The sequence below is a fragment of the Argopecten irradians genome, chromosome 13 (assembly GCF_041381155.1).
Source record: "Argopecten irradians isolate NY chromosome 13, Ai_NY, whole genome shotgun sequence".
NCBI classification, from domain to species: Eukaryota; Metazoa; Mollusca; class Bivalvia; order Pectinida; family Pectinidae; genus Argopecten; species Argopecten irradians.
This window is the reverse complement of record NC_091146.1, coordinates 11073651-11098214: the sequence shown is the minus strand read 5'-3', so window position 1 is coordinate 11098214 and position 24564 is coordinate 11073651. Positions and strand designations below refer to the sequence as shown.

At 38.0% G+C, this 24564-nt stretch overlaps 1 protein-coding gene and 1 long non-coding RNA gene across 2 annotated transcripts in view; one reads left to right on the top strand and one right to left on the bottom strand.

The window, feature by feature from the left end:
* Positions 1-24564, bottom strand: part of LOC138305978 (uncharacterized) — a 285191-nt gene that overhangs the window by 77437 nt on the left and 183190 nt on the right. The gene's annotated exons all lie outside the window — the stretch shown is intronic.
* On the top strand, positions 243-1893 carry LOC138306490 (neuronal acetylcholine receptor subunit alpha-7-like). Its single transcript, XM_069246955.1, has one exon. It carries the CDS (start codon positions 533-535, stop codon positions 1844-1846), a length of 1314 nt encoding a protein of 437 aa, XP_069103056.1. The 5' UTR covers positions 243-532; the 3' UTR covers positions 1847-1893.

Below are 24564 nucleotides of genomic sequence, written 5' to 3'. Positions count from 1 at the left end.
TTAATTGAATTATTTACAAAATACTTAAGGCAGAAAGAAAACGTGACTCACATTACCAATGTGATTGATTTGTAAACAATAAGACGGTCCATGAGATGCCTTAAATGGCATTACCGTAAATTACAGCCTATTTATCGACGTAAAGTCCGTTGGACAGAACTGGAGTGGTGTTTCGCCTTAATTCCCAATGTAACGACACGGACCTGGTATTTAACTACTTCAAACATGGGAAACACAGCATATGTCCTAAGTAATCCGGGTATAAGGTAGGACGAGATTTACAGTCGGGTAAAAGGTCTTGCTTGGAATGGACGCAATGCAGACTTATAACATTACTGGAACAATGGACATCTACAATATCACTACGAACGAAAATACTTTGTGGAAATATGATACATGAATCGGATACATTAAGTGTCATTTTCAAATGAGGATTGCAATGTTATTTTTTTGTAAAATATTTTGTTATCTCTGATACTGCTATCGTCAGCTATCAATTGAGTGAAATTTTGGTAAAATATTTCATTGAAAAATGAACTTCAGGGTTGTGTTTTTCTTGATTTTGACTGAACCAATCTATTTAATCAGTGCCGATAATCTCAAGATTACACGGACACAAGTTATTGCTGACTTATTTCAAAACTACTCAGCCTTCATTAAACCACGTAGAAATCTCTCGGAACCAGTTGACGTTAATTTAACTTTACATTTCACGTCACTGAGAGAAATCGACGAGAGACTCCAGACCATGACATTCATCGGATGGATGGAAATATCGTGGATTGACGACTTCCTGATTTTGAAAGATGGAGTCAAAAGTTTACAACTTCCTAAAAGTGAGATTTGGTATCCAGACGTAGCCCTGTTCAACTCTATAGACGATCCGTTACACATCAGTGACGGTCTACACATCATCCTGCTGGAACATGGACACGTATTGTGGTATCCAGGCAGACAGTATAGTACTATATGTTATATTGATATCAGACGATTCCCTTTTGACCTGCAGAAATGTCAGGTGCGTATCGGATCATGGCAGACCCCTATTTGGGTCCAAAGGATCGTGGACACGGGAAACAGTTTAAGTGAAATGGAATTCGATGACAACGGTGAATGGGAGGTTCTGGATAAATTAACACAGCCGGAATACAATGAAAACTTTCGAATATCCTACGTAAGATACGAGATCCGTTTCCGGCGTCGCTTTTTGTATCCAGTAATCAACACACTTCTTCCGGTTCTCCTTCTCTCATTCCTTAATACGCTTGTGTTTTTACTTCCGGCGAATTCCGGGGAGAGAATAACGATGTGTATATCGGTTCTGTTGTCTTTTACTGTGTTTTTGACTGTGTTTAATGATATGATGCCGAAAATATCGACAACCATCTCCTATCTATCGATTTATCTGTGTGTTCAGCTAGGGATGAGTGGGCTGGCCGTGATGGAGTCTGTTTACATATGGCGGGTAAACCACAGTGAAAAGAACAAAACAAGAAAGTCAAGCGTCGGGCCATGTGATTACTTAAACGCTTCATCCCCTACAGAGGATAGTACAATAAGACAAGATAACATGCTGACGAGAGACGGTTCATTCGAGAGCAATCGGAAGTGTAGATCAGAAATAAATGATAACATCACTAACAATAACAACACAGAACGTGTTGGATCATTATCGTCACGACTGACGATTCCAAGTGTTAGACAGAAATATTCTGTAACAGAAGCAGACCAAGTGAACCGTGACTGTAAACTGGACTCTAGCCGATTAGATCTAGTATGTTTCTGGGTTCACCTCTGTGTTACTCTTCTGTCTACAATAACTCTTCTCATTATGTTCTGGATTTAGTATTTACACTGCGACGCCAATAGGTAGTCGGGTAACACGGTTGCCTTGTGCAGCCTATTTTGACATCATTACCACTAGTAATATGGCTCATCAATCGTTATTCACCTGAACAAACAGACCTCTTTGTATTATCATTCACAATTGAAAAAACAAAGTGTTTACATATATTTGAAATGATGGACCCATTATTGTGTTTTACCTGTATAATTACAAAGATCCCTTCACTAATCAAAGAAATCAAAAGATTGCGGGCGATCCCAAAATGCAAGATGCACAAATAGGGCCCCAGAGTTTGTTTATTTTAATTCACGCCATGTATGTGGTGTATAGTGTGTATGTATTGTATGGAGACTGCGGCATATTCGTGTCTTCTTTTATAGTCGGGGAACCTACATATGCATTTTGAGAAAGATCTATTCAGTACTGTCTGCGAACGAGTGGTGTCATACTTTCACTATCAAAATCCAAGATGGCGGCCTGTCAGTCAAAATGCGCAACTGTGGCCCTAGGCGAAACTGCAGTCTGATTTATTTAATACAGATGATTATGACAACCCCATTCAATAAATGACCTGACTACATCCATTAATGTTTATGTCAAATGCATTTTCTACACATTGCTAAATCGCCATTTCGCCCGATATTAGATTAGGTTTTGATCTTTTTGGCGATATGAGTATGCGCACACACAAAAAAAAAATCTGTAATTTTTTTTAAACTATTCTGTCCCATGAAAAAAAAACCCATTTCAAAACTTTGCAGGCAGCAATTTGATTGGCCATTTCAAAAAATCACCTAGATATGACCCCTAATGAGATGTTGTCAAATCCTCTGATCAAACGTAGTGATAATAAGGATGTGTGTTTTAATGAGAATGAAGAGAGAAACAAAGCGTAAATCAATAAACAAGAGGCCCATGGGCCTTAACGGTCATCTGACTCATGGCACAAAACACGAAGTGACAGTATAAGGTAGTGTTTATTAATATAAGCAATACAAAGAACTCCTGTGTTGAATATCTAAGATTCTGAAATAGGTAAAGGTCATTTGTTGAACAAACTCGGTAGCCCTTCATCCATATATTGTTGTAACCCATTCAAGGATGAAGGAGGAGTCAGATTTAAAACCTGAAAACAGGAAGCGGGCCAGCGGCCATATTGGAATACCAAAGTCTTTACAAAAATGTTTTTATGTTGTTCGCCATCCCGTAAACCCCTACAGACCAATTTTCATTGAGATCGGAGACCGAAAAATGAACACAGGAAGTGGACCAGTGGCCATCTTGGAACACAAAAATCTACAAAAAGAAGTCACTCAAGGTTAAGGAGGAGTAGGAATATAAAGCCAAATTTCATCAAATTAAAGTTCCACCTTATGAGCCCCACCCCTCTGTCCCCAGGGGTTTATAGTTAAGAAGGAGTAGGATTTTAAAGCTGAAATTAAGAAAATTTCCCCTTTTGGGGCCCCTAGGGGTCGGAGCAGGCTCATTTATATAAAATATGATTGGCCTTTCCCAACAATTTTTCAAAACAAATTTATCTCCCATCCATCCAAGGATAAAGGAGGAGTTAGATTTTTAAACTAAAATTAAGACAAGAGGCCCATGGGCCTTAACGGTCACCTGAGTTAGAATATATAATGAAACAAATAATGAAACAAATTAAAGACATATATACACTATATGCTGGGCCTTGAACTTGGTCAGTGATTTATAAATTTGACTCTTTAGACTATGAAGAGTATTTATTTCCATCAAACCTGTGAATTAAGAGGTATTTAAGAAATTTTAATCATTTTGACCTTGTTTGATCCTGCCCCTCTGGTCCCCCAGGGGGTCATCGAGGACGGATATGGATGTTAAAATGCTATATCTTAGGCTAATAATTCTAATCAAGTTTGACTGATTTCCTACGAAAATTGGGCAAATAATGTTCACAAATATGTTTTTCCTTTATAAACTAAAGTAAACTTGACCCCTCCCAAGGGGTAACGTGAGACGCCAAGGTCATAAAATTCACAATTTTTATAAAACACCTTAAGACCTTTCCATCTATAATTATTTGATTCTACTATATCCAGAAGTTAAGAAGATTTTTGAAGTTTCTATAATATCTACAATATCTATAAACAAACTTTAAGACCTTTTCATCTATAAAGTGTATTTGATTACACCATTTCCAGAATTTTTAAAGAATATTTTTGAAGTTTTAGCCTATTTGACCTTTTTAGGCCCCGCAACTCTGCCCCCAGGGGGTCGACCTGGACCAATATGGATATGATATTAAAATGTTATCTCAGGCCTATAATTCTAACCAAATTTGACTCGTTTCCAATGAAAATTGAGCAAAAAATGCTCATAAATGTGTTTTTCCTATATAAACTATAGTTAACTTGACCCCCTCCCCAGGGGGAAACGTGAGACCCCAGGGTCATATAATTTACAATTTCTATAAACAAACTTTAAGACCTTTTCATCTATAAAGTGTATTTGATTCTACCATTTCCAGAATTTCAGAAGAATATTTTTGAAGTTTTAGCCTAGTTGACCCTTTTTTAGCCCCGCCCCTCTGCCCCCAGGGGGTCGGCTAGGACCAATGTGGATATGATATTAAAATGCTATCTTAGGCTAATAATTCTAACCAAGTTTGACTCGTTTCCAATGAAAATTGAGCAAAACATGCTCATAAAATGTGTTTTCCCTATATAAACTAAAGTAAACTTGACCCCCTCCCCAGGGGGAAACGTGAGACCCCAGGGTCATATAATTCCCAATTTTTGTAAAGGACCTTAAGACCTTTCTATTTATGAAAAAGTATTTAATTCTACCATTTCCAGAATTTCAGAAGAAGATTTTTGAAGTTTTAGCCTATTTGACCCCTTTTGACCTCGCCCGAAGGCCCCTGGGGGTCAGTCATAGAAACTTTGTTAATAGGATTAAATGGCCATCTCCAAACTGATAATTCTGACAACATTTGACTCATTTCCTATTACAAATGACCAAATAATGCGCAAAAATGTGTTTTTCCCAATATAAACTATAGTAAATTTAACCCCCTCCCCAGGGGGAAATTAGAGACCCCAGGGTCATATAATTCACAATTTTTGTAAAGGACCTTAAGACCTTTCTATCCTATGAAGAGTATTTGATTCTACCACATCTGTGAGTAGAGAAGAAGATTTTTGAAATTTTACACAATTTTATCCCTTTTGGCCCCTCCCACAGGCCCCTAGGGGGTGGGGACCACATAATTCACAATTTTGATTGGCCTTATGCCTTAGAAGGTTTGTGCAAAATTTCATGGAAATTGCTTCAGCTGTTTTGGAGAAGAAGTCGAAAATGTAAATTTCATGTATGTAAACTTCGTCTCAGGTGACCTAAAAATTTGCCCTTTTGGGGCCCTACCCCTCAGCCCCTAGGTGTCGGAGCAGGCTCATTTATATAAAAAATGATTGCCCATCCCCAATGATGTTTCACACCAACAAGAAGCCCAAGTCCCTTAACGGTCATCTGACTACCTTGGCAATAGCCGTATAGGAAATTAATTAGATATGGTGTCATGGTAGCCATCTCCGATTTGGGATCAACCAGATATGTAACAACACTTTGTCAAGATCATATCAGGGTCATTCCAAGCAAGTTTCAGCCAAATCGCACTGCTAGAACTTGAGAAGTACAAAATGTGTTTTCAAGATAGCGGCTATAGATGGATTTTGGATCAACATAAAATATAACAACACTTGGTCGGGACCATGTCAGGATCATTTCATACAAGTTTCAGCTAAATGATAAATCACACCGGTAGAACTTGAGAAGTTCAAAATTCAAGATTTTGGAATATTTGACTCTTCTGACCTTGAAAGTAGGTCAAGGTCATTTATGTTTACAAATTTGGTAACATTTCATCCCAGCATGCCACCGGCCGAGTATAAGTATCTTGGACTTTTTGGTTAGTTAGAAAAAATCGTTCATGATTTTAGCCTATTTGACCCCCTTTGACCTTGAAAGTAGGTCAAGGTCATTCATTTTCCCCTCTTTTGTAGCCCTTCATCACAGCATGCCAATGGCCAAATATGAGTACCCTGGATCCTTCGGTTAGTTAGAAGAAGTCATTCAAAGAATTTAGCCTATTTGAACCCTGTGACCTTGAAAGTAAGTCAAGGTCATTTATTCTCACAATTTTGATAGCCCTTCATCTCAGCATGCTACAGGCCAAATATGAGTACTTTAAGCCTTATGATTATAGATAGGAAGTCGTTTGAATGAAAAGTTTCCACACGGCGCACGAGGACGGATGGTGCATGTTGACTATTGGTCATTCTGAGCCTTCGGGTCAGATGACCTAAAATATGCTTAATCCCGTCAAGGCTACGACTCTTGACATCAAAATTATTTCTAACAGGACAGGAAGTATATATAAAAATAAGCAATTCAGAACGAAATACAGGAGGTAGGGGATTAATGATATGTCAGGGGAGATAACTCTTTCGCCGTTAGAAATCCTTTATATATCTGTAATATAAACCTCAGCAATAAAATACGTTGTATTTTAAGTCGCTTTTTTCATACATATAATATTTAGCTTTTGTGCACTATCATCCCGACAAACGAAGCTGCATTCTTAACAAATATATACTACTCTTTGCATTAGTTTATAATTCTTTGTTTGTTTGTTTGAGTTTTACGGCCCACATCGACAACTAAGGTCATTTAGGGCCTAACTATAAGGCAGGCAATAATATCAGGACATATTACAGTTTATAACACCCCTTCCCTTGCCTAAAATCGTATTACAAATATAGTAACTAAGATAGCGTTTATCTCCGCGAGCGAAGCTCTGTAACATGTGTGTGGAAGTAGGGGCCCAATATGAATTTATTTACATAGCTGCCCTGCAGGTAGGGCGTTAGGATTGGAACTGCTGCCCTAATTGCATTAAGGCGGGACTAAATATAGGATATTATCTTTTCTCTTTTTCCTAACGACTCTTTGACCTTCGTCTGAGAGCTCGCTCCTTTGATGTAGGCTCTGGGCTCTGATCCCTGGCAGAAACACACCGACGACAACGACTTTTTTTATTCTTATAAACTGAAGTTCACAGTGCAGAGGATTATACATATCAGCTTTACAATTAAGTCAATAAGGAAATATTTCTTCCGCAGGCTTCTATATATACAATTTACGGTATATATGTATGTTTACAGTTAAGATACAAAAATAAAGGTAAGATGGACATCAGATATTTTTACCAATAGTCTGTGTTATTATCATAATGAATTTAATCAGTGAAATGAGCTCGTTTTCTTTTACATAATTGAATAGAGTATGAAATTTAAGTGTTTGGTCTCTTGAAGTAATATCTAAACTACTTAGCTAAACAGCAGTTTTCTTCTATATGTACGAATGACTTCAGTGACCTTGAAAGTTAGTCAAGGTCACTCATTTGAACAAACCTGGTAGCCCTAGGCCTTCATCCCAGCATCCCACAGGAGTATTATCATGACCTGGGGCCTTTCGGTTATTGTGAGGTCGTTTCAAGATTTGATATTTAATTCACCCCTTTGACCTTGAAAAGTGGGTCAAGGTCATTCATTTGAACAAAGTTGGCAGTTCTTTATCTCAGCATGCTACCAGCTTATATCAATACCCTTTGTCTTTATGTTGTTGAGAAGTCGTTTAAATGTTTTCACATAGTTGAATCATGTGACCTTGAAATTTAGTCAAGGTCATTCATTTTACCAAACTTGTTTGTCCTTAATCCATCCCAGCATGCTACAGGCCAAATATCAGTACCCTAGGCCTTTCGGTTATTGAGAAGAAGTTGTTTGCATGAAAAGTTTATGCACAGCACATGACGACAGACAGACAACATGATTACAATAGGTCATCCTGACTCTTCGGGACAGATGATCTTAAGGATGTATTCTTCTGTGGTTACAGTCCCGTTGAAGCCTCGTTTCAACATAGATCAAAGAAGTTATGAGATTTTCAAATATAATTTATCAGTATCTGTAGCGAGTTGCCAGATGCATATTTTAACAAAAAATTACATTTCTATTTTTAGTAGATTATTTTATACGGGGAATTTAAGAAATGGCCCATTTGGCGGCCATTTTAAAATTGTGTCTTTTTTCGCTTCAAGTAGCGCCACAGTTATACCATTTTTTACTGAAATTGTTTTTACTTAAATCATTACTGCGCCAGCATTTTTAGCTGTATTTAGCTAATTTTTGCTGCAAATCATCACTAGGTTCGGAGTAATTAAAATATTGAGCATTAATATGTGAAACGATACAATTTTGTGACTTTATTCTTACATTTAATGGTTATTTGGGGCACTTTTATTTTTTACTCTAAAATACTGAAAAACAAGAGGCCCAGAGGGCCCTGTATCGCTCACCTGGTTTTTTGTTAGTAATTATCACAAGACTCTGACAATTAGAAAAATAAAGCAAAATTGACTCCCAAAGTTTAATTTTGAATCACAACCATACAGTGATGCTATTGATACCATACAAAATATGCTATCCAATACATAGGTTCAGAGACAAAGTAATTTATATGAAAGTAGTAGCCTAATTGACCTTTTTGACCTCGCATCTATTGCCGTCTAAGGCCCCACTGGTCAGCCCTATCATTTGAACAATTTCAAATCCCAACCCTATAAGGATGCTACCATTGCATCATAAGTGCTCTTCCATTCTTAGTTGCAGAGAAGTCGTTTATATGGAAATAGCTAAATTAACCCCTTTTGACCCCACCCTTCAGGCCCCCGGGGGGTCAGCCCCATCATTTGCAAAATTTTGAATCCAAACCCGATAAGGATATAACCATTGCATTATGAGCGTAATCCCATGTTAAGTTGCAGAGAAAAAGTCATTTATATGGAAATTGACCACTTTTGACCCCGCCCATCAGGCCCCCGGGGGGTCAGCCAGATCATTTGCACAATTTGGAATCCCCACCCTATAAGGATGCTACCATTGCATTATGGGTGCTATACCATGCTTAGTTTCAGAGAAGAAGTCGTTTATATGGAAAAAGCATAATTGACCCCTTTTGACCACCACCCCCCCCCCCTCAGGCCCCCGGGGGTCAGCCCCATCATTTGTACAATTTTGAATCCCCACCCAATAAGGATGCTACCATTGCATTATGGGTGCTATCCCATGCTTGGTTTCAGAGAAGAAGTCGTTTATATGGAAATAGCCAAATTGGACCCCTTTTGGCCCCGCCCCTCAGGCCCCCGGGGGGTCAGCCCCATCATTTGTACAATTTTCAGTTAGTAGCCCATAAGGATGATACCAGTCAAATTTTGTTGAAATCCGACCAACGGTTATGGAGAAGGAAGTCGGATTGTTGATGGACACCCGGACGCTGCGGTATCCCATAAGCTCACCTAGGTCCTTCGGACCAGGTGAGCTAATAACAAATTCAAATGGGGCAATAAAGTAAGCACACGGACCCCCCAATTTTTCTTCCTAATTTAGAAAGAACAACCGTTTCCCTATTGATATGCAAAATAATAACAAAAGTTTAATACCAGAACTTTTTCTATAAAGGGTTAAATTTGGCAACAAGAGGCCCAAAGGGCCTTAACGGTCATCTGACTACCTTGGCAATAGTAAAATTAATTTTATATGGTGTCACTTTGTCAGGACCATGTCAGGATCATTTTTCAATTTCTTTCAACAAATTTAATTTCAAACAAGAGGCCCAAGGGCCTTAACATATAGGAAATTAATTAGATATAGTGTCATGGTAGCCATCTTCGATTTGGGATCAACCAGAGATGTAACAACACTTTGTCGGGACTATGTCAGGATCATTTCATGCAAGTTTCAGCCAAATCGCAACGGTAGAACTTGAGAAGTTAAAAATGTGTTTTCAAGATGGCGGCGGTGGCGGCCATCTTGGATTTCGGATCGACCCGAAAAATAACAACACTTTGTCGGGACCATGTCAGGATCATTTCATACAAGTTTCAGCCAAATCGCACCAGTAGAACTTGAGAAGAAGTTCAAAATGTATTTTCAAGATGGCGGCTTTGGCGTGGGCGGCCATCTTTGATTTCGGATCGACCCGAAAAATAACAACACTTTGTCGGGACCATGTCAGGATCATTTCACCTGGTTTTTTGTTAGTAATTATCACAAGACTCTGACAATTAGAAAAATAAGCAAAATTGACTCCCAAAGTTTAATTTTGAATCACAACCATACAGTGATGCTATTGATACCATACAAATATGCTATCCAATACATAGGTTCAGAGACAAAGTAATTTATATGAAAGTAGTAGCCTAATTGACCTTTTTGACCTCGCATCTATTGCCGTCTAAGGCCCCACGGGTCAGCCCTATCATTTGAACAATTTCAAATCCCAACCCTATAAGGATGCTACCATTGCATCATAAGTGCTCTTCCATTCTTAGTTGCAGAGAAGTCGTTTATATGGAAATAGCTAAATTAACCCCTTTTGACCCCACCCTTCAGGCCCCCGGGGGGTCAGCCCCATCATTTGCAAAATTTTGAATCCAAACCCGATAAGGATATAACCATTGCATTATGAGCGTAATCCCATGTTAAGTTGCAGAGAAAAAGTCATTTATATGGAAATTGACCACTTTTGACCCCGCCCATCAGGCCCCCGGGGGGTCAGCCAGATCATTTGCACAATTTGGAATCCCCACCCTATAAGGATGCTACCATTGCATTATGGGTGCTATACCATGCTTAGTTTCAGAGAAGAAGTCGTTTATATGGAAAAAGCATAATTGACCCCTTTTGACCACCACCCCCCCCCCCCTCAGGCCCCCGGGGGTCAGCCCCATCATTTGTACAATTTTGAATCCCCACCCAATAAGGATGCTACCATTGCATTATGGGTGCTATCCCATGCTTGGTTTCAGAGAAGAAGTCGTTTATATGGAAATAGCCAAATTGACCCCTTTTGGCCCCGCCCCTCAGGCCCCCGGGGGATCAGCCCCATCATTTGTACAATTTTCAGTTAGTAGCCCATAAGGATGCTACCAGTCAAGTTTTGTTGAAATCCGACCTGCGGTTATGGAGAAGAAGTCGATTGTTGATGGACACCGGACGCTGCGGTATCCCATAAGCTCACCTAGGTCCTTCGGACCAGGTGAGCTAATAACAAATTCAAATGGGGCAATAAAGTAAGCACACGGACCCCCCAATTTTTCTTCCTAATTTAGAAAGAACAACCGTTTCCCTATTGATATGCAAAATAATAACAAAAGTTTAATACCAGAACTTTTTCTATAAAGGGTTAAATTTGGCAACAAGAGGCCCAAAGGGCCTTAACGGTCATCTGACTACCTTGGCAATAGTAAAATTAATTTTATATGGTGTCACTTTGTCAGGACCATGTCAGGATCATTTTTTCAATTTCTTTCAACAAATTTAATTTCAAACAAGAGGCCCAAGGGCCTTAACATATAGGAAATTAATTAGATATAGTGTCATGGTAGCCATCTTCGATTTGGGATCAACCAGAGATGTAACAACACTTTGTCGGGACTATGTCAGGATCATTTCATGCAAGTTTCAGCCAAATCGCAACGGTAGAACTTGAGAAGTTAAAAATGTGTTTTCAAGATGGCGGCGGTGGCGGCCATCTTGGATTTCGGATCGACCCGAAAAAATAACAACACTTTGTCGGGACCATGTCAGGATCATTTCATACAAGTTTCAGCCAAATCGCACCAGTAGAACTTGAGAAGAAGTTCAAAATGTATTTTCAAGATGGCGGCTTTGGCGTGGGCGGCCATCTTTGATTTCGGATCGACCCGAAAAATAACAACACTTTGTCGGGACCATGTCAGGATCATTTCACCTGGTTTTTTGTTAGTAATTATCACAAGACTCTGACAATTAGAAAAATAAGCAAAATTGACTCCCAAAGTTTAATTTTGAATCACAACCATACAGTGATGCTATTGATACCATACAAATATGCTATCCAATACATAGGTTCAGAGACAAAGTAATTTATATGAAAGTAGTAGCCTAATTGACCTTTTTGACCTCGCATCTATTGCCGTCTAAGGCCCCACGGGTCAGCCCTATCATTTGAACAATTTCAAATCCCAACCCTATAAGGATGCTACCATTGCATCATAAGTGCTCTTCCATTCTTAGTTGCAAGAGAAGTCGTTTATATGGAAATAGCTAAATTAACCCCTTTTGACCCCACCCTTCAGGCCCCCGGGGGGTCAGCCCCATCATTTGCAAAATTTTGAATCCAAACCCGATAAGGATATAACCATTGCATTATGAGCGTAATCCCATGTTAAGTTGCAGAGAAAAAGTCATTTATATGGAAATTGACCACTTTTGACCCCGCCCATCAGGCCCCCGGGGGGTCAGCCAGATCATTTGCACAATTTGGAATCCCCACCCTATAAGGATGCTACCATTGCATTATGGGTGCTATACCATGCTTAGTTTCAGAGAAGAAGTCGTTTATATGGAAAAAGCATAATTGACCCCTTTTGACCACCACCCCCCCCCCCCCCTCAGGCCCCCGGGGGTCAGCCCCATCATTTGTACAATTTTGAATCCCCACCCAATAAGGATGCTACCATTGCATTATGGGTGCTATCCCATGCTTGGTTTCAGAGAAAAAGTCGTTTATATGGAAATAGCCAAATTGACCCCTTTTGGCCCCGCCCCTCAGGCCCCCGGGGGATCAGCCCCATCATTTGTACAATTTTCAGTTAGTAGCCCATAAGGATGCTACCAGTCAAGTTTTGTTGAAATCCGACCTGCGGTTATGGAGAAGAAGTCGATTGTTGATGGACATTGGACGCTGCGGTATCCCATAAGCTCACCTAGGTCCTTCGGACCAGGTGAGCTAATAACAAATTCAAATGGGGCAATAAAGTAAGCACACGGACCCCCCAATTTTTCTTCCTAATTTAGAAAGAACAACCGTTTCCCTATTGATATGCAAAATAATAACAAAAGTTTAATACCAGAACTTTTTCTATAAAGGGTTAAATTTGGCAACAAGAGGCCCAAAGGGCCTTAACGGTCATCTGACTACCGTGGCAATAGTACAATTAATTTTATATGGTGTCACTTTGTCAGGACCATGTCAGGATCATTTTTCAATTTCTTTCAACAAATTTAATTTCAAACAAAAGGCCCAAGGGCCTTAACATATAGGAAATTAATTAGATATAGTGTCATGGTAGCCATCTTCGATTTGGGATCAACCAGAGATGTAACAACACTTTGTCGGGACTATGTCAGGATCATTTCATGCAAGTTTCAGCCAAATCGCAACGGTAGAACTTGAGAAGTTAAAAATGTGTTTTCAAGATGGCGGCGGTGGCGGCCATCTTGGATTTCGGATCGACCCGAAAAATAACAACACTTTGTCGGGACCATGTCAGGATCATTTCATACAAGTTTCAGCCAAATCGCACCAGTAGAACTTGAGAAGAAGTTCAAAATGTGTTTTCAAGATGGCGGCTTTGGCGGCCCATCTTTGATTTCGGATCGACCCGAAAAATAACAACACTTTGTCGGGACCATGTCAGGATCATTTCATGCAAGTTTCAGCCAAATCGCACTGGTAGAACTTGAGAAGAAGATCAAAATGTATTTTCAAGATGGCGGCTGTGGCAGCCATCTTGGATTTCGGATCGACACGAAAAATAACAACACTTTGTCGGGACCATGTCAGGATCATTTCATGCAAGTTTCAGCCAAATCGCACTGGTAGAACTTGAGAAGAAGTTCAAAATGTATTTTCAAGACGGCGGCTGTGGCAGCCATCTTGGATTTCGGATCGACACGAAAAATAACAACACTTTGTCAGGACCATGTCAGGATCATTTCATGCAAGTTTCAGCCTAATCGCACCGGTAGAACTTGAGAAGAAGTTCAAAATGTATTTTCAAGATGGCAGCTGTGGCGGCCATCTTGGATTTTGGATAGACCCGAAAAATAACAACACTTTGTCAGGACCCTGTCAGGATCATTTCATGCAAGTTTCAGCCAAATCGCACCGGTAGAACTTGAGAAGAAGTTCAAAATGTATTTTCAAGATGGCGGCTGATCTTTGATTTCGGATCGACACGAAATAACAACACTTTGTCAGGACCATGTCAGGATCATTTCATGCAAGTTTCAGCCTAATCGCACCAGTAGAACTTGAGAAGAAGTTCAAAATGTGTTTTCAAGATGGCGGCGGTGGCGGCCATTTTAGATTTCGGATCAACCCGAAAAATAACAACACTTTGTCGGGACCATGTCAGGATCATTTCATACAAGTTTCAGCCAAATCGCACCAGTAGAACTTGAGAAGAAGTTCAAAATGTGTTTTCAAGATGGCGGCTTTGGCGGCCATCTTGGATTTCGGATCGACACGAAAAATAACAACACTTTGTCGGGACCATGTCAGGATCATTTCATGCAAGTTTCAGCCAAATGGCACCGGTAGAACTTGAGAAGAAGTTCAAAATGTGTTTTCAAGATGGCGGCTATGGCGGCCATCTTGGATTTCGGATCGACCCGAAATATAACAACACTTTGTCGGGACCATGTCAGGATCATTTCATGCAAGTTTCAGCCAAATCGCACCAGTAGAACTTGAGAAAGTTCAAATGTGAAAAGTTAACGCACGGCGCACGGCAGATGACCTTAAAATGGCTGAAATGGTGATTTTGTAGTACAAAAATAAAGGTTAGGGGTTGCATATCTTGTTATTCTGAGAAAAAGTATTAATCTTATTGATCAAAACTGGTATATTTTTACAGAAGACTACTAGCAAATGAATTCTACAAACATTCATACATATCAAACACCTAATTAGGAAATTATGGCTTTAATCTCTATCTTATATGGTCAAAACGGCAAAATTCCCATAAAATCCAATAATTTGTCAACTTGGTGTCTTTGAGTGACAAAAGCTCAAAAATGAGCAAACAGACATATGATTTTTCTTCCATTTTCTTTTATGGTATGAACTCATTTTTTCAAAAAAAAAAAAAAAAAAAAAATTAATACGAGAAAATTTTGACTTCTCAGAGGTGTACATCCTTAAAACAGAATCCTTGTTATGCATTACATGTGTCAACCAACAATTTATACAAAATTGAATCCTCTTTTTCAGTTCATAAAACGGCACTTCTGACAAAATTTGTACAATCAGACACCAGAAGGAGGACTTTGCCTTGTAAAGGTGTTACTCAAAACATCATACATCAAGAGATATAGCCATGGGCGGTTTCAGTATGTTTTCTCGGCACACTGTCTACTTATTCATTGTCATACAAACAGTATAAGTACAAATCGGGGCTTCAGTGTGTGTCCGTTGTTCGGAAGCGGGAGATACAAAGAACTCCTGTGTTGAATATCTAAGATTCTGAAATAGGTAAAGGTCATTTGTTGAACAAACTTGGTAGCCCTTCATCCATATATGGTTGTAACCCATTTAAGGATTAATATAAGGAGGAGTTAGATTTTAAAGCCAAATTTCAGCATGGCTCCCATTTTAGACCTCCGCCGTACTATCCCCATGGATCTTAGCTCAGTCCTTTATAAAATGTGATTGTCCTCACCTAAATTCCCCCCTTCTGAATCAATCAAAACCCCAATTTTCATTGACATCGGAGACTGAACCTTAAAACAAAGAGTGGGCCAGTGGCCATCTTGGAATACCAAAATCTTTACGAAAACGTTTGCATGTTGTTCGGCGTAAATTAAAACTGTAGACCAATTTTCTTTGAGATCGGAGACCGAAACCTGAAAACAGGAAGTGGGCCAGCTCAAATTAAGAAAATTTGGCCTTTTGGGGCCCCATCCCTCAGTCCCTAGGGGTCGGACCAGACTCATATATATAAAATATGATTGTCCTTCCCCAATGATGTTTCACACCAAATATGGATGAAATCCATCCAAGGATGAAGGAGGAGTAGGATTTTAAAGCTAAAATTAAGTAAATTTCCCCATTTGGGGCCCCACCCCTCAGCCCCTAGGGGTCGGACCAGGCTCATATATATAAAATATGATTGTCCTTCCCCAATGATGTTTCACACCAAATACGGATGAAGGAGGAGTAGGATTTTAAAGCTAAAATAAGAAAATTTGCCCTTTGGAGCCCCACCTCTCAGCCGCTAGGGGTCGGACCAAGCTCATTTATATAAAATATGACTGTCCTTCCCCAATAATGTTTCACACCAAATATGAATAAAATCAACCCAAGGATGAAGGAGGAGTAGGATTTTAAAGCTATAAAGCTATCAATATAAAGAAATATTGCCCTTTGGAGGCCCCACCCCTCAGCCCCTAGTGGTCAGACCACGTTCATTTATATACAATATGATTGTCCTTCTCCAATGATGTTTCAAACCAAATATGGATGAAATCCATCGAAGGATGAAGGATGAGTAGTCTTATGTATAAATAGTCTTATGCACGACGCACGGCGGACGACGCATGACGACGGACAAAACACGATGACAATAGGTCATCCCGACCTAAAAAGTGTATGTTACAGGTGTCTGCTGAAATAAGGTGTCGGTTAGGAGAGGTTTTACTGTACTACATTACATCTCTAATTCAGCAAATAAAATATTTGATATTTCTTTCCTAACAACCTATCATTTGGATGAAAAAGGAGATATTTTGTAATTGTCTCATGGTCAATGGAGTAACAATTAGTGCAAAAGAATGTCACTTTGGCATCCTCCTCCATTTCTTAAGAAAGAAAGTAATCACAATTGCAATGATGAGTTATTCTGTAAATTTAAACTAGATTGCATGTTCTGTTCTATTTGCTAACAAACATTTCAAATTTGTGAAAAACATAAAGATATGAAACTCCTTTTTACAACAAAAAGAAATGTATATCATAGAAACTAACCTGAGATACAGTTTCAACATATATCCTCAAAGCTGTACTCTTAAAGGCTTTTGGTTCTGTTAGATCTGCTTTACACACCATATCATTCAAAGCAGCATATCCTCTAATGTGTTCATGGCTTCCTCGAGCTCCATTCATGGGGAAAGTAAACACGTTTGCTGTTGAGATACCTGCTTTCATTCTTTGCCTTTTGTCTGTTAGCTCTGCTAATGCTTCCGTTTGCTCTTTAGTAAGAATAACAGGGACACTTCTTCCCCTTTTTCCTATGATAGTCATCAATTCTAGTCTACAAAATTTCAGTTTTTAAGATTATTAATTTCCACCATATTCCAGTATTACGTGTAATCATATCTATTCTTGTATTGCTTAAAAGAACTTAATGTTCTATTTATATGTGCATTTCCCTTAGTGATTCTGATATAGAAAGGTGGTTAACTAAAAAGTTAACTATTTTGTTTCCCATGTTGCCTGCATTTTTCTCTCCCCAAAAAGTATCTGTGAATCTCAAATCTACATTAAGGTTTAACTCTACTTTTACTATTCAACCTTCCAATTCTATTCACTCCCCTACATCCCAGAATGCCTTGGTCAACATGTCAAAATCTCTTCACAAGATTTAGAACAGAAGAAACTTTTGATAAGTGGCATGTTTAGTTCATCTGACCCAAAGGGTCAGGATGACCTATTGTCATCATGCAAACAACTTCTTCTCAATGACCAGAAGGCCCAGGGTACTGATATTGGGCCTCTAGCATGATGGGATGAAGGGCTACTAAGTTTGTTCAAATGAATGACCTTGACCTTCATTCATGGTCATTTAAAGATTTTAGCCATTTTGACCCCTGTGACCTTGAATGAAGGTCAAGGTCATTCATTTACACAAACTTGTTAGCCCTTCATTCCAGCATGCTACAGGCCCAATATGATTATCCTGGGCGTTCTGGTTATTGAGAAAAAGTCGCTTAAAAGATTTTAGCTTTTTTGACCCCTGTGACCTTCAATGAAGATCAAGGTCATTACTTTGCACAAATTTGATAGCCCTTCATCCCAGCATATCAAGGGCCCAATATCAGGTCTCTAGGCCTCTTAGTTATTCACACAAAGTTGTTTAAAGGATTTTAGCCTTTTCGACCCCTGTGACCTTGAATTCAGGTCACATTAATTCTTTTGAACAAACTTGGAAGCGCTTCATCCCAGCATGCTACAGGCCCAATATCAGTGCCCTGGGTCTTTTGGTTCTTGAAAAGAAGTTGTTTAAAGATTTTAGCCTATTTGACCCCTGTGACCTTGAATGAAGGTACGGTCATTCATTTGAACAAACTTGATAGCGCTTCATCCAAGCATGCTTCAGGCCTAATATCAGTGCTCTGGGTCTTTCGGTTCTTGAGAAGAAGTCGTTTAAAGATTTTAACCTATTTGACGCCTGTGACCTTGAATGAAGTTCATAACATAGTCACAGAGGTCAAAAAAGCTCAAAATTTTAACTTCTTCTCAAGAACCAGAAGGCACAGGGCACTGATATTGGGCCTGTAGCATGCTGGGATGAAGGTCTATCAAGTTTGTTCAAATGAATGACCCTGACCTTCATTGAAGTTCACACAAGGGGTCAAAAAAGAAAAAATCCTTTAAACGACTTCAAGAACCAGAAGGCCCAGGATACTCATATTGGGCCTGCAGCATGCTGGAATGAAGGGCTTACAAGTTTGTTCAAATGAATGTCGTTGACCTTCATTCAAGGTCACAGAGGTCAAAAAGGCTATAATCTTTAAACAACTTCTAAGAACCAGAAGGCTCAGGGTACTGAGATTGGGCATGTAGCATGCTGGGATGAATGGCTATCAAGTTTGTTCAAATGAATGACCTTGACCTTCATTCAAGGTCACAGGGGTGGTAAAATATTTAAATGACTTCTTTTCAAGAACCAAAAATTTCAGGGTTCTCATATTATGCCTGCCACATGCTGGATTGAATGGCTACCAAGTTTGTTCAAATGAATGACCTTGACCTTCATCCAAGGTCACAGGTGTCAAATTGGCTAAAATCTTAAATGACATTTTGTGAACAACTAAGAGGCCTAGAGACCTGATATTGGGCCTGTGACATGCTAGGATGAAGGGCTACCATATTTGTTTTAAAAAAATGACCTTGATCTTTATTGAAGGTCACAGGGGTCAACGAGACTAAAATCTTTAAATGACTATGTTGTATTGTGCCAATAGTCAGATGACCATTGAGGCCCATGGGCCTCTTGTTCTCTATACTGTATTCAACGTTTTAAGCACCCTGGCTACTCACAAATTTGCAACAAAGGGGCGATTGTAAGTGAATCAAAATGCAAGTTGTGAACGGAAAAAGTCCGACATATTTTATTCTTTCTGTACTTATGACGAATTTATTTGTTACAGTATACATATACATGTCCATTCACCTTTAAGACACATTATTATGTCGTGATTCACATATAAAAGACCAGCAAGTTCATGTAATGTGGGATACAATGCTGATGTTGTAAAACATTGTTCAATTTCAACTCCTTCTCCAGAAAAAAGTGAGGGTGCTTATAGGGGAGGGGAGCTAATTACGGCGAGTACGGTATGTGTAAATTAAGCCTCGTTTCATAAAATCTCGTATCTGAAATGACGATTAAGATCCTATATATATTGCACTAAGTAAGTGTTCATTAATGCTTCCTGCAATAATTACATACATTCATGTACTTGTTGTACATATATTATATTATTAGATAAAAGTCACTTTGAATGCAATATATTTTAATTTTCTATTTTAGTAACCCCTCGATCCAGTCCAGCTGCTTATTCAAAACCTTGTTATACTAAAATAGGTATATATAATATCTTTCACGATTCCATTACAATTTTCATTATAATTTTTGCTTAGTTTCCTTGAATAATACGATATACAAAGTTTCCATATAATTTTTTTTTCTAGTAATGGATCACAATTCAGTGAAATAAGTTGGTGATAATGATACCTTACATGTTTTAACTATAAGCTGTTTTAACAAACAGCAGACGTGTCTGAAGAAAATGTTTAGAGAAAACATCGCAATGCGAAAAGAGTTAAAACTGAAAGACTGCAACAATGTCATCGCTGCAAATGAGTGTCTTAAAGATTTAGGGTGGAAAACGATAAAAATACCGCACATAACTGGACAACGAGTGAGAAAAGAAAAACAAAAAAAATGCAAATGCAATGATCAAGTTGCTCTAACGAGGATGGACTTTCAAAATGAACTATCTCAAACAAACAACCTGGAAGTGTAATTTGATTTAGCTTAAAATAGGTTACCAGTATGTATTATTTATCAAAATTGGATTTGTTCATCAAATAGATGATAGTATGTGAAAAGTATTAGTTAACATTTAGGGAATGTAAATACCAGGTATTAATCAATTGCAAGTGGATGACAATTTGTAATATGTGGTCATGTGATTCAAGTTTATTTGGAATCATATAAGGTTCAGATTCTGTTTGAACATGTAGGGACTAATCAGATGTTTTCAATGGTGACCAAAATATTGAATGAAGTTTCAAACATTTTCATGCTTTAAATAAGGATATTTGAAAACTGGTTATCTGTCTCATGACGCAGTCAGAGAGATCTTACAAAAAATGTCTGAAGCATTATGCTAGAATATAATAAGGAATGAATGAACATTTTTGCACGTCAAACATAATTTCTAGATGACCTTTTCCATTCTTCCACATAAATTACTTTTGTACCAAAGAAAACAAAATAATTAAACTTCAAAGTTCATGTATATGCCCTTTGACCTTTGTTTCCCCCAGTATATTTTGTCTACTAATCTCAGCGTACAACTTTTAATCAATCTCTTTAAAACTATGTGCATATTACATTATATCCACACTATGAAGTTGTGTTTCCCACAATAGCATTTATTATTGCAAAATTACTGCCTTTTGCATTAAGTACTTCAGTTTTTTAAGTCATCTGTTGTCATCCGCTGTCTGTCGTTCGCTATGAATTTCTACTCTAGCTCCACAAATACGATTTACCTGAAACTTGCCCAAAATGGTCCTGGGTTTGTTCCTGACCAAAGTTTTTTTCAAATTATCTGAAATTCTCGTTGAAATTTTATTTTTTACATATTGAAGTGCAGTTAAGCTGAAACTTGCCTGAAATGATGAAGTATTCTTCCTATTTTTTTTATTATACAAAATTTGACATGGCAACCTGTACAGCTGACATTTTGTTATATGCATATGTAGTATAATTATTAGCTCACATGGCCTATAGGACCAGTCCTTTATAACATTATTTTATAAACTTTCAGATATAATTATACACTTTCAAAATTGGGAAAGTATATATGGAGCAACACTGCTAAATACGTAAAGAACATCCATTTGCGAAATTGTTCACAACATATTTCTTAGACTTACGTTTGTAACTGTTGATTTGATTGTTATGTGACCGTTAATTGGGCCTTTTTTGGCTTATAATCCTTAGTGTGCAATATATATAGGCACATTATTTTGCTTCAGAAGTTAGCGTAACATGTAAATACACGCTCAGAGGGAAAAATAAAGTTGAGTAATTCAAATTCATATATTGACTTGTGATTCTTTTTATTTGTTATTAGAAAGCTGTATCGCTAAAAACTACCTATATACAGTTAACAGTCTAGATATATATATATATATACGTATATAATATACCTTGTATGTACAACTTGTACGTCTCATATAAACTCAATATATATGTGTGACTTGATCCTGTTAGTTTCATGGATTTATCAAAAATGTAAAAGGAAAACTATAAATATTACAAACATTTCCAACTTTTATACTTTGCTGAAACGAGAACCCTTCTAGGTATATATGTACTTTCTTTGCAAATGTACAGTTTAGTAATTAACTCATTGAATGGACTACATGAAATTAATTTGCAATAAGATTATGCTCAATGTGTATGTATAAACACCTACAGAGCATCTGATTGGTCGACTCCACAATCTCTTGATTCCGGTTCGCTTTTAATTTAGTTCGAACTATTTTTTATGGAGACTTTTCTTTTAAATAACATTGATTTACTGTATCACTGGTAGTTGCAATAAACAAATACAGAATAATGACTCTTTAACTTTGCACTGTGTTTGTATGGTGTTAAGGAGAAACAAATGATCACCACGGTATAAACGTATGAGATAAACAAGTTTCCCAACAAGTAACTGTTGTTTATCATGTAATCGTTAGCTCTTTTCAAAATTGAACAGTCACTCGATGGAAAACCTCGAATTGCCCATATTGTGTGTAAATACTATACCGATTAAATGAGGTAACTTTATGTACCTCGCTAGGCTGAGATAGTTTTACCACACTGTGTGTATACTATATACCGTTTAAATGAGGCAACTTTATGTACCTCGCTAGGTTTAGCTAGTTTTACCACGCTCATCCTCAATACTCTAGGGGTTGCTATCACATTATATCCAGTTAACTACATTCAATGAAGTTCAATGTAAAGGAATATATATTTTATGTCGTTACTTTTTGTTTATACATTCAATGTGTTAAAAATTTAAGTGTTGATTACCTTTTTCTGGCGTTTAAGAAGTCAACAATTTTTTAAAGTGTGACATGTATACAACTAAGGCGGGTTGCTTTGAGGATTGTCAAAGATTTCTAAAACAATCTACACATACCTATTTATATATCGTATCGTTAGCCTTATGTAAAAAAATAATTTACCCTTTGCTATACCATGCCTTGCTTGAGTAATGATCAGATGTGGAACTTGAATGATTCTTAACTAGACAGAAATCGAATTCAGATAGCTATCTGAGCATACACATTGATATATATACACATGAATATTTAATGTAAAGTTTTATTAGATTTTTTATGGATATCAAGCGGAACGGCTGTGAACCTATTCCATCTCCGACGTACAATAGATAACGAGTAGTAATTCATTTTGTGTTAGCAGCCTTAGAGTGTTAGTACCAAATCACCCTCCAATCAATGGCGGAAGATTTAATATTTCATACTGTCACATTTACGAAGACACTTCACATATATCCTAAATATTTACATACATTTGTAGACTATGATAATAAATATAACCACAGTCATATGACTAACAAAAGGCCCAAAGGGCCTTAACGGTCATCTGACTACCTTGGCAATAGTAAAATTAATTATATATGGTGTCACTTTGTCGGGATTATGTCAGGATCATTTTCAATTTCTTTCAACAAATCGTATTGCAAACCAGAGGCCAAGGGCCTTAACATATAGAAAATTAATTAGATATAGTGTCCAATCTGATTAAAATACAGATCCTTATTATCACTACGTTAGATAAGAGGATATGAGAAAATCCCATTAGGGCTCGTATCCAGGTGACCTTTGTAAATGGCCAATCAAATTGCTACTAGCAAAATTTTGACAGTGAATTTCAGGGACAAAATAGTTTGAAAAACTTGTCAGAATTAATTTTGTTTTGGTAGTCATCTCGCCCACAGGGCACACTTGTGTATACGGGGAAGAAATATCGTTTTTCAATGGAAGTGACACGGTGAAGGAAATGTATCTGATTTGAAGATCACGTAGTATAAAGGTCATCTGGACGTGACCCCTATGGGGATATTGTCAGATCTTTTAACCCAGAGCATTCCTCACAGGGGCGAACGCTCAACTCAAGGCCAAACGTGAGGCGGTGCCGAGGGGGATAAGGAAACATAAAGTCAGTTAGGAAGAAGGTTAAAGATAAGATCCTAAATTTAGTCACCTTTTAAGATCAAGCAGTAGGGGCAGCAGGTACAATTCTAACGCCCTACCTGCAGGACCGCCTACTGAACGTAGTGGTAATAAGGATCTGTGTTAAATGATCAGACTGATGCTTTGTCCATTGTCAAAATAATCTATCAATGTGGTCAAGTTCACAAAACCCACAGTTGAAAAGCTGTCGGTAGTACGTCATTGCCATCCATCGTCATCACCGCCATCTATGGCCTTTGTTTGCGTGTCATACCAGCTCTCGTTTCCGGAATCGACCAAACTACAGGGTTGCATAAAGGACGGTCATTATTTCATGTGACAGGGTAATTACTTAAGTAATTGTTTAAGTATATAATTTATCCAAGTAAGTAATTAATTAGTTATAATTAACATTCATTAAAGTATTTACATATGTTTAGAAATTAAGCTGCACCCATGCACTGTATAATTTTCATAGCGTATCTATATTTATTTGCCTTATTTTTGTAAAGTTATCAGAATGTTATAAACTAATTTTGTACAAGTTGAACTAACTTGAAAGTGTAAAATATAGATAATTTGATGCAGAAGTTCCAAAGTCATATATGCACATAACGTCGACGTGATATGCCGATTTAGGACGTATTCTACGAGCACAATCATATCCTGTTTTGTAAAATGTATTCTTGCGTTGTTACCACTCCCAAGTTCATGTCCCGATTTTCCTACATCCAGAAATGCGTTTAGGCCCGGTCATACTCCACATGTATATTGTACACTTAAGAAAGTACATGCTATGTCAAGATTTGTATTCAGTTTGATCAAATTATTTACTGCGCGGGACACCACTACCCTTTGACACTATAAAAAGCGGCAACAGTTTCCACTATACAAGAAGACAAACACAGAACCATACCGCATGTCTCCCAAAACACACGACTCGCACTTCAACACACGCTACACCCCCAGAAAAAAAAAACTGGCATACATGGGAGGCGCGCTCCTTACCATGACCATAGCTGTTAATTGGCGACGTTTAATTCATCAAACACACCACGAACAAACTATGACAAACTTATATT

Coding starts and splice junctions, on each gene's coding strand:
- LOC138306490 (XM_069246955.1), top strand. CDS start 533: ATGAACTTCAGGGTTGTGTTTTTCTTGATTTTGACTGAACCAATCTAT.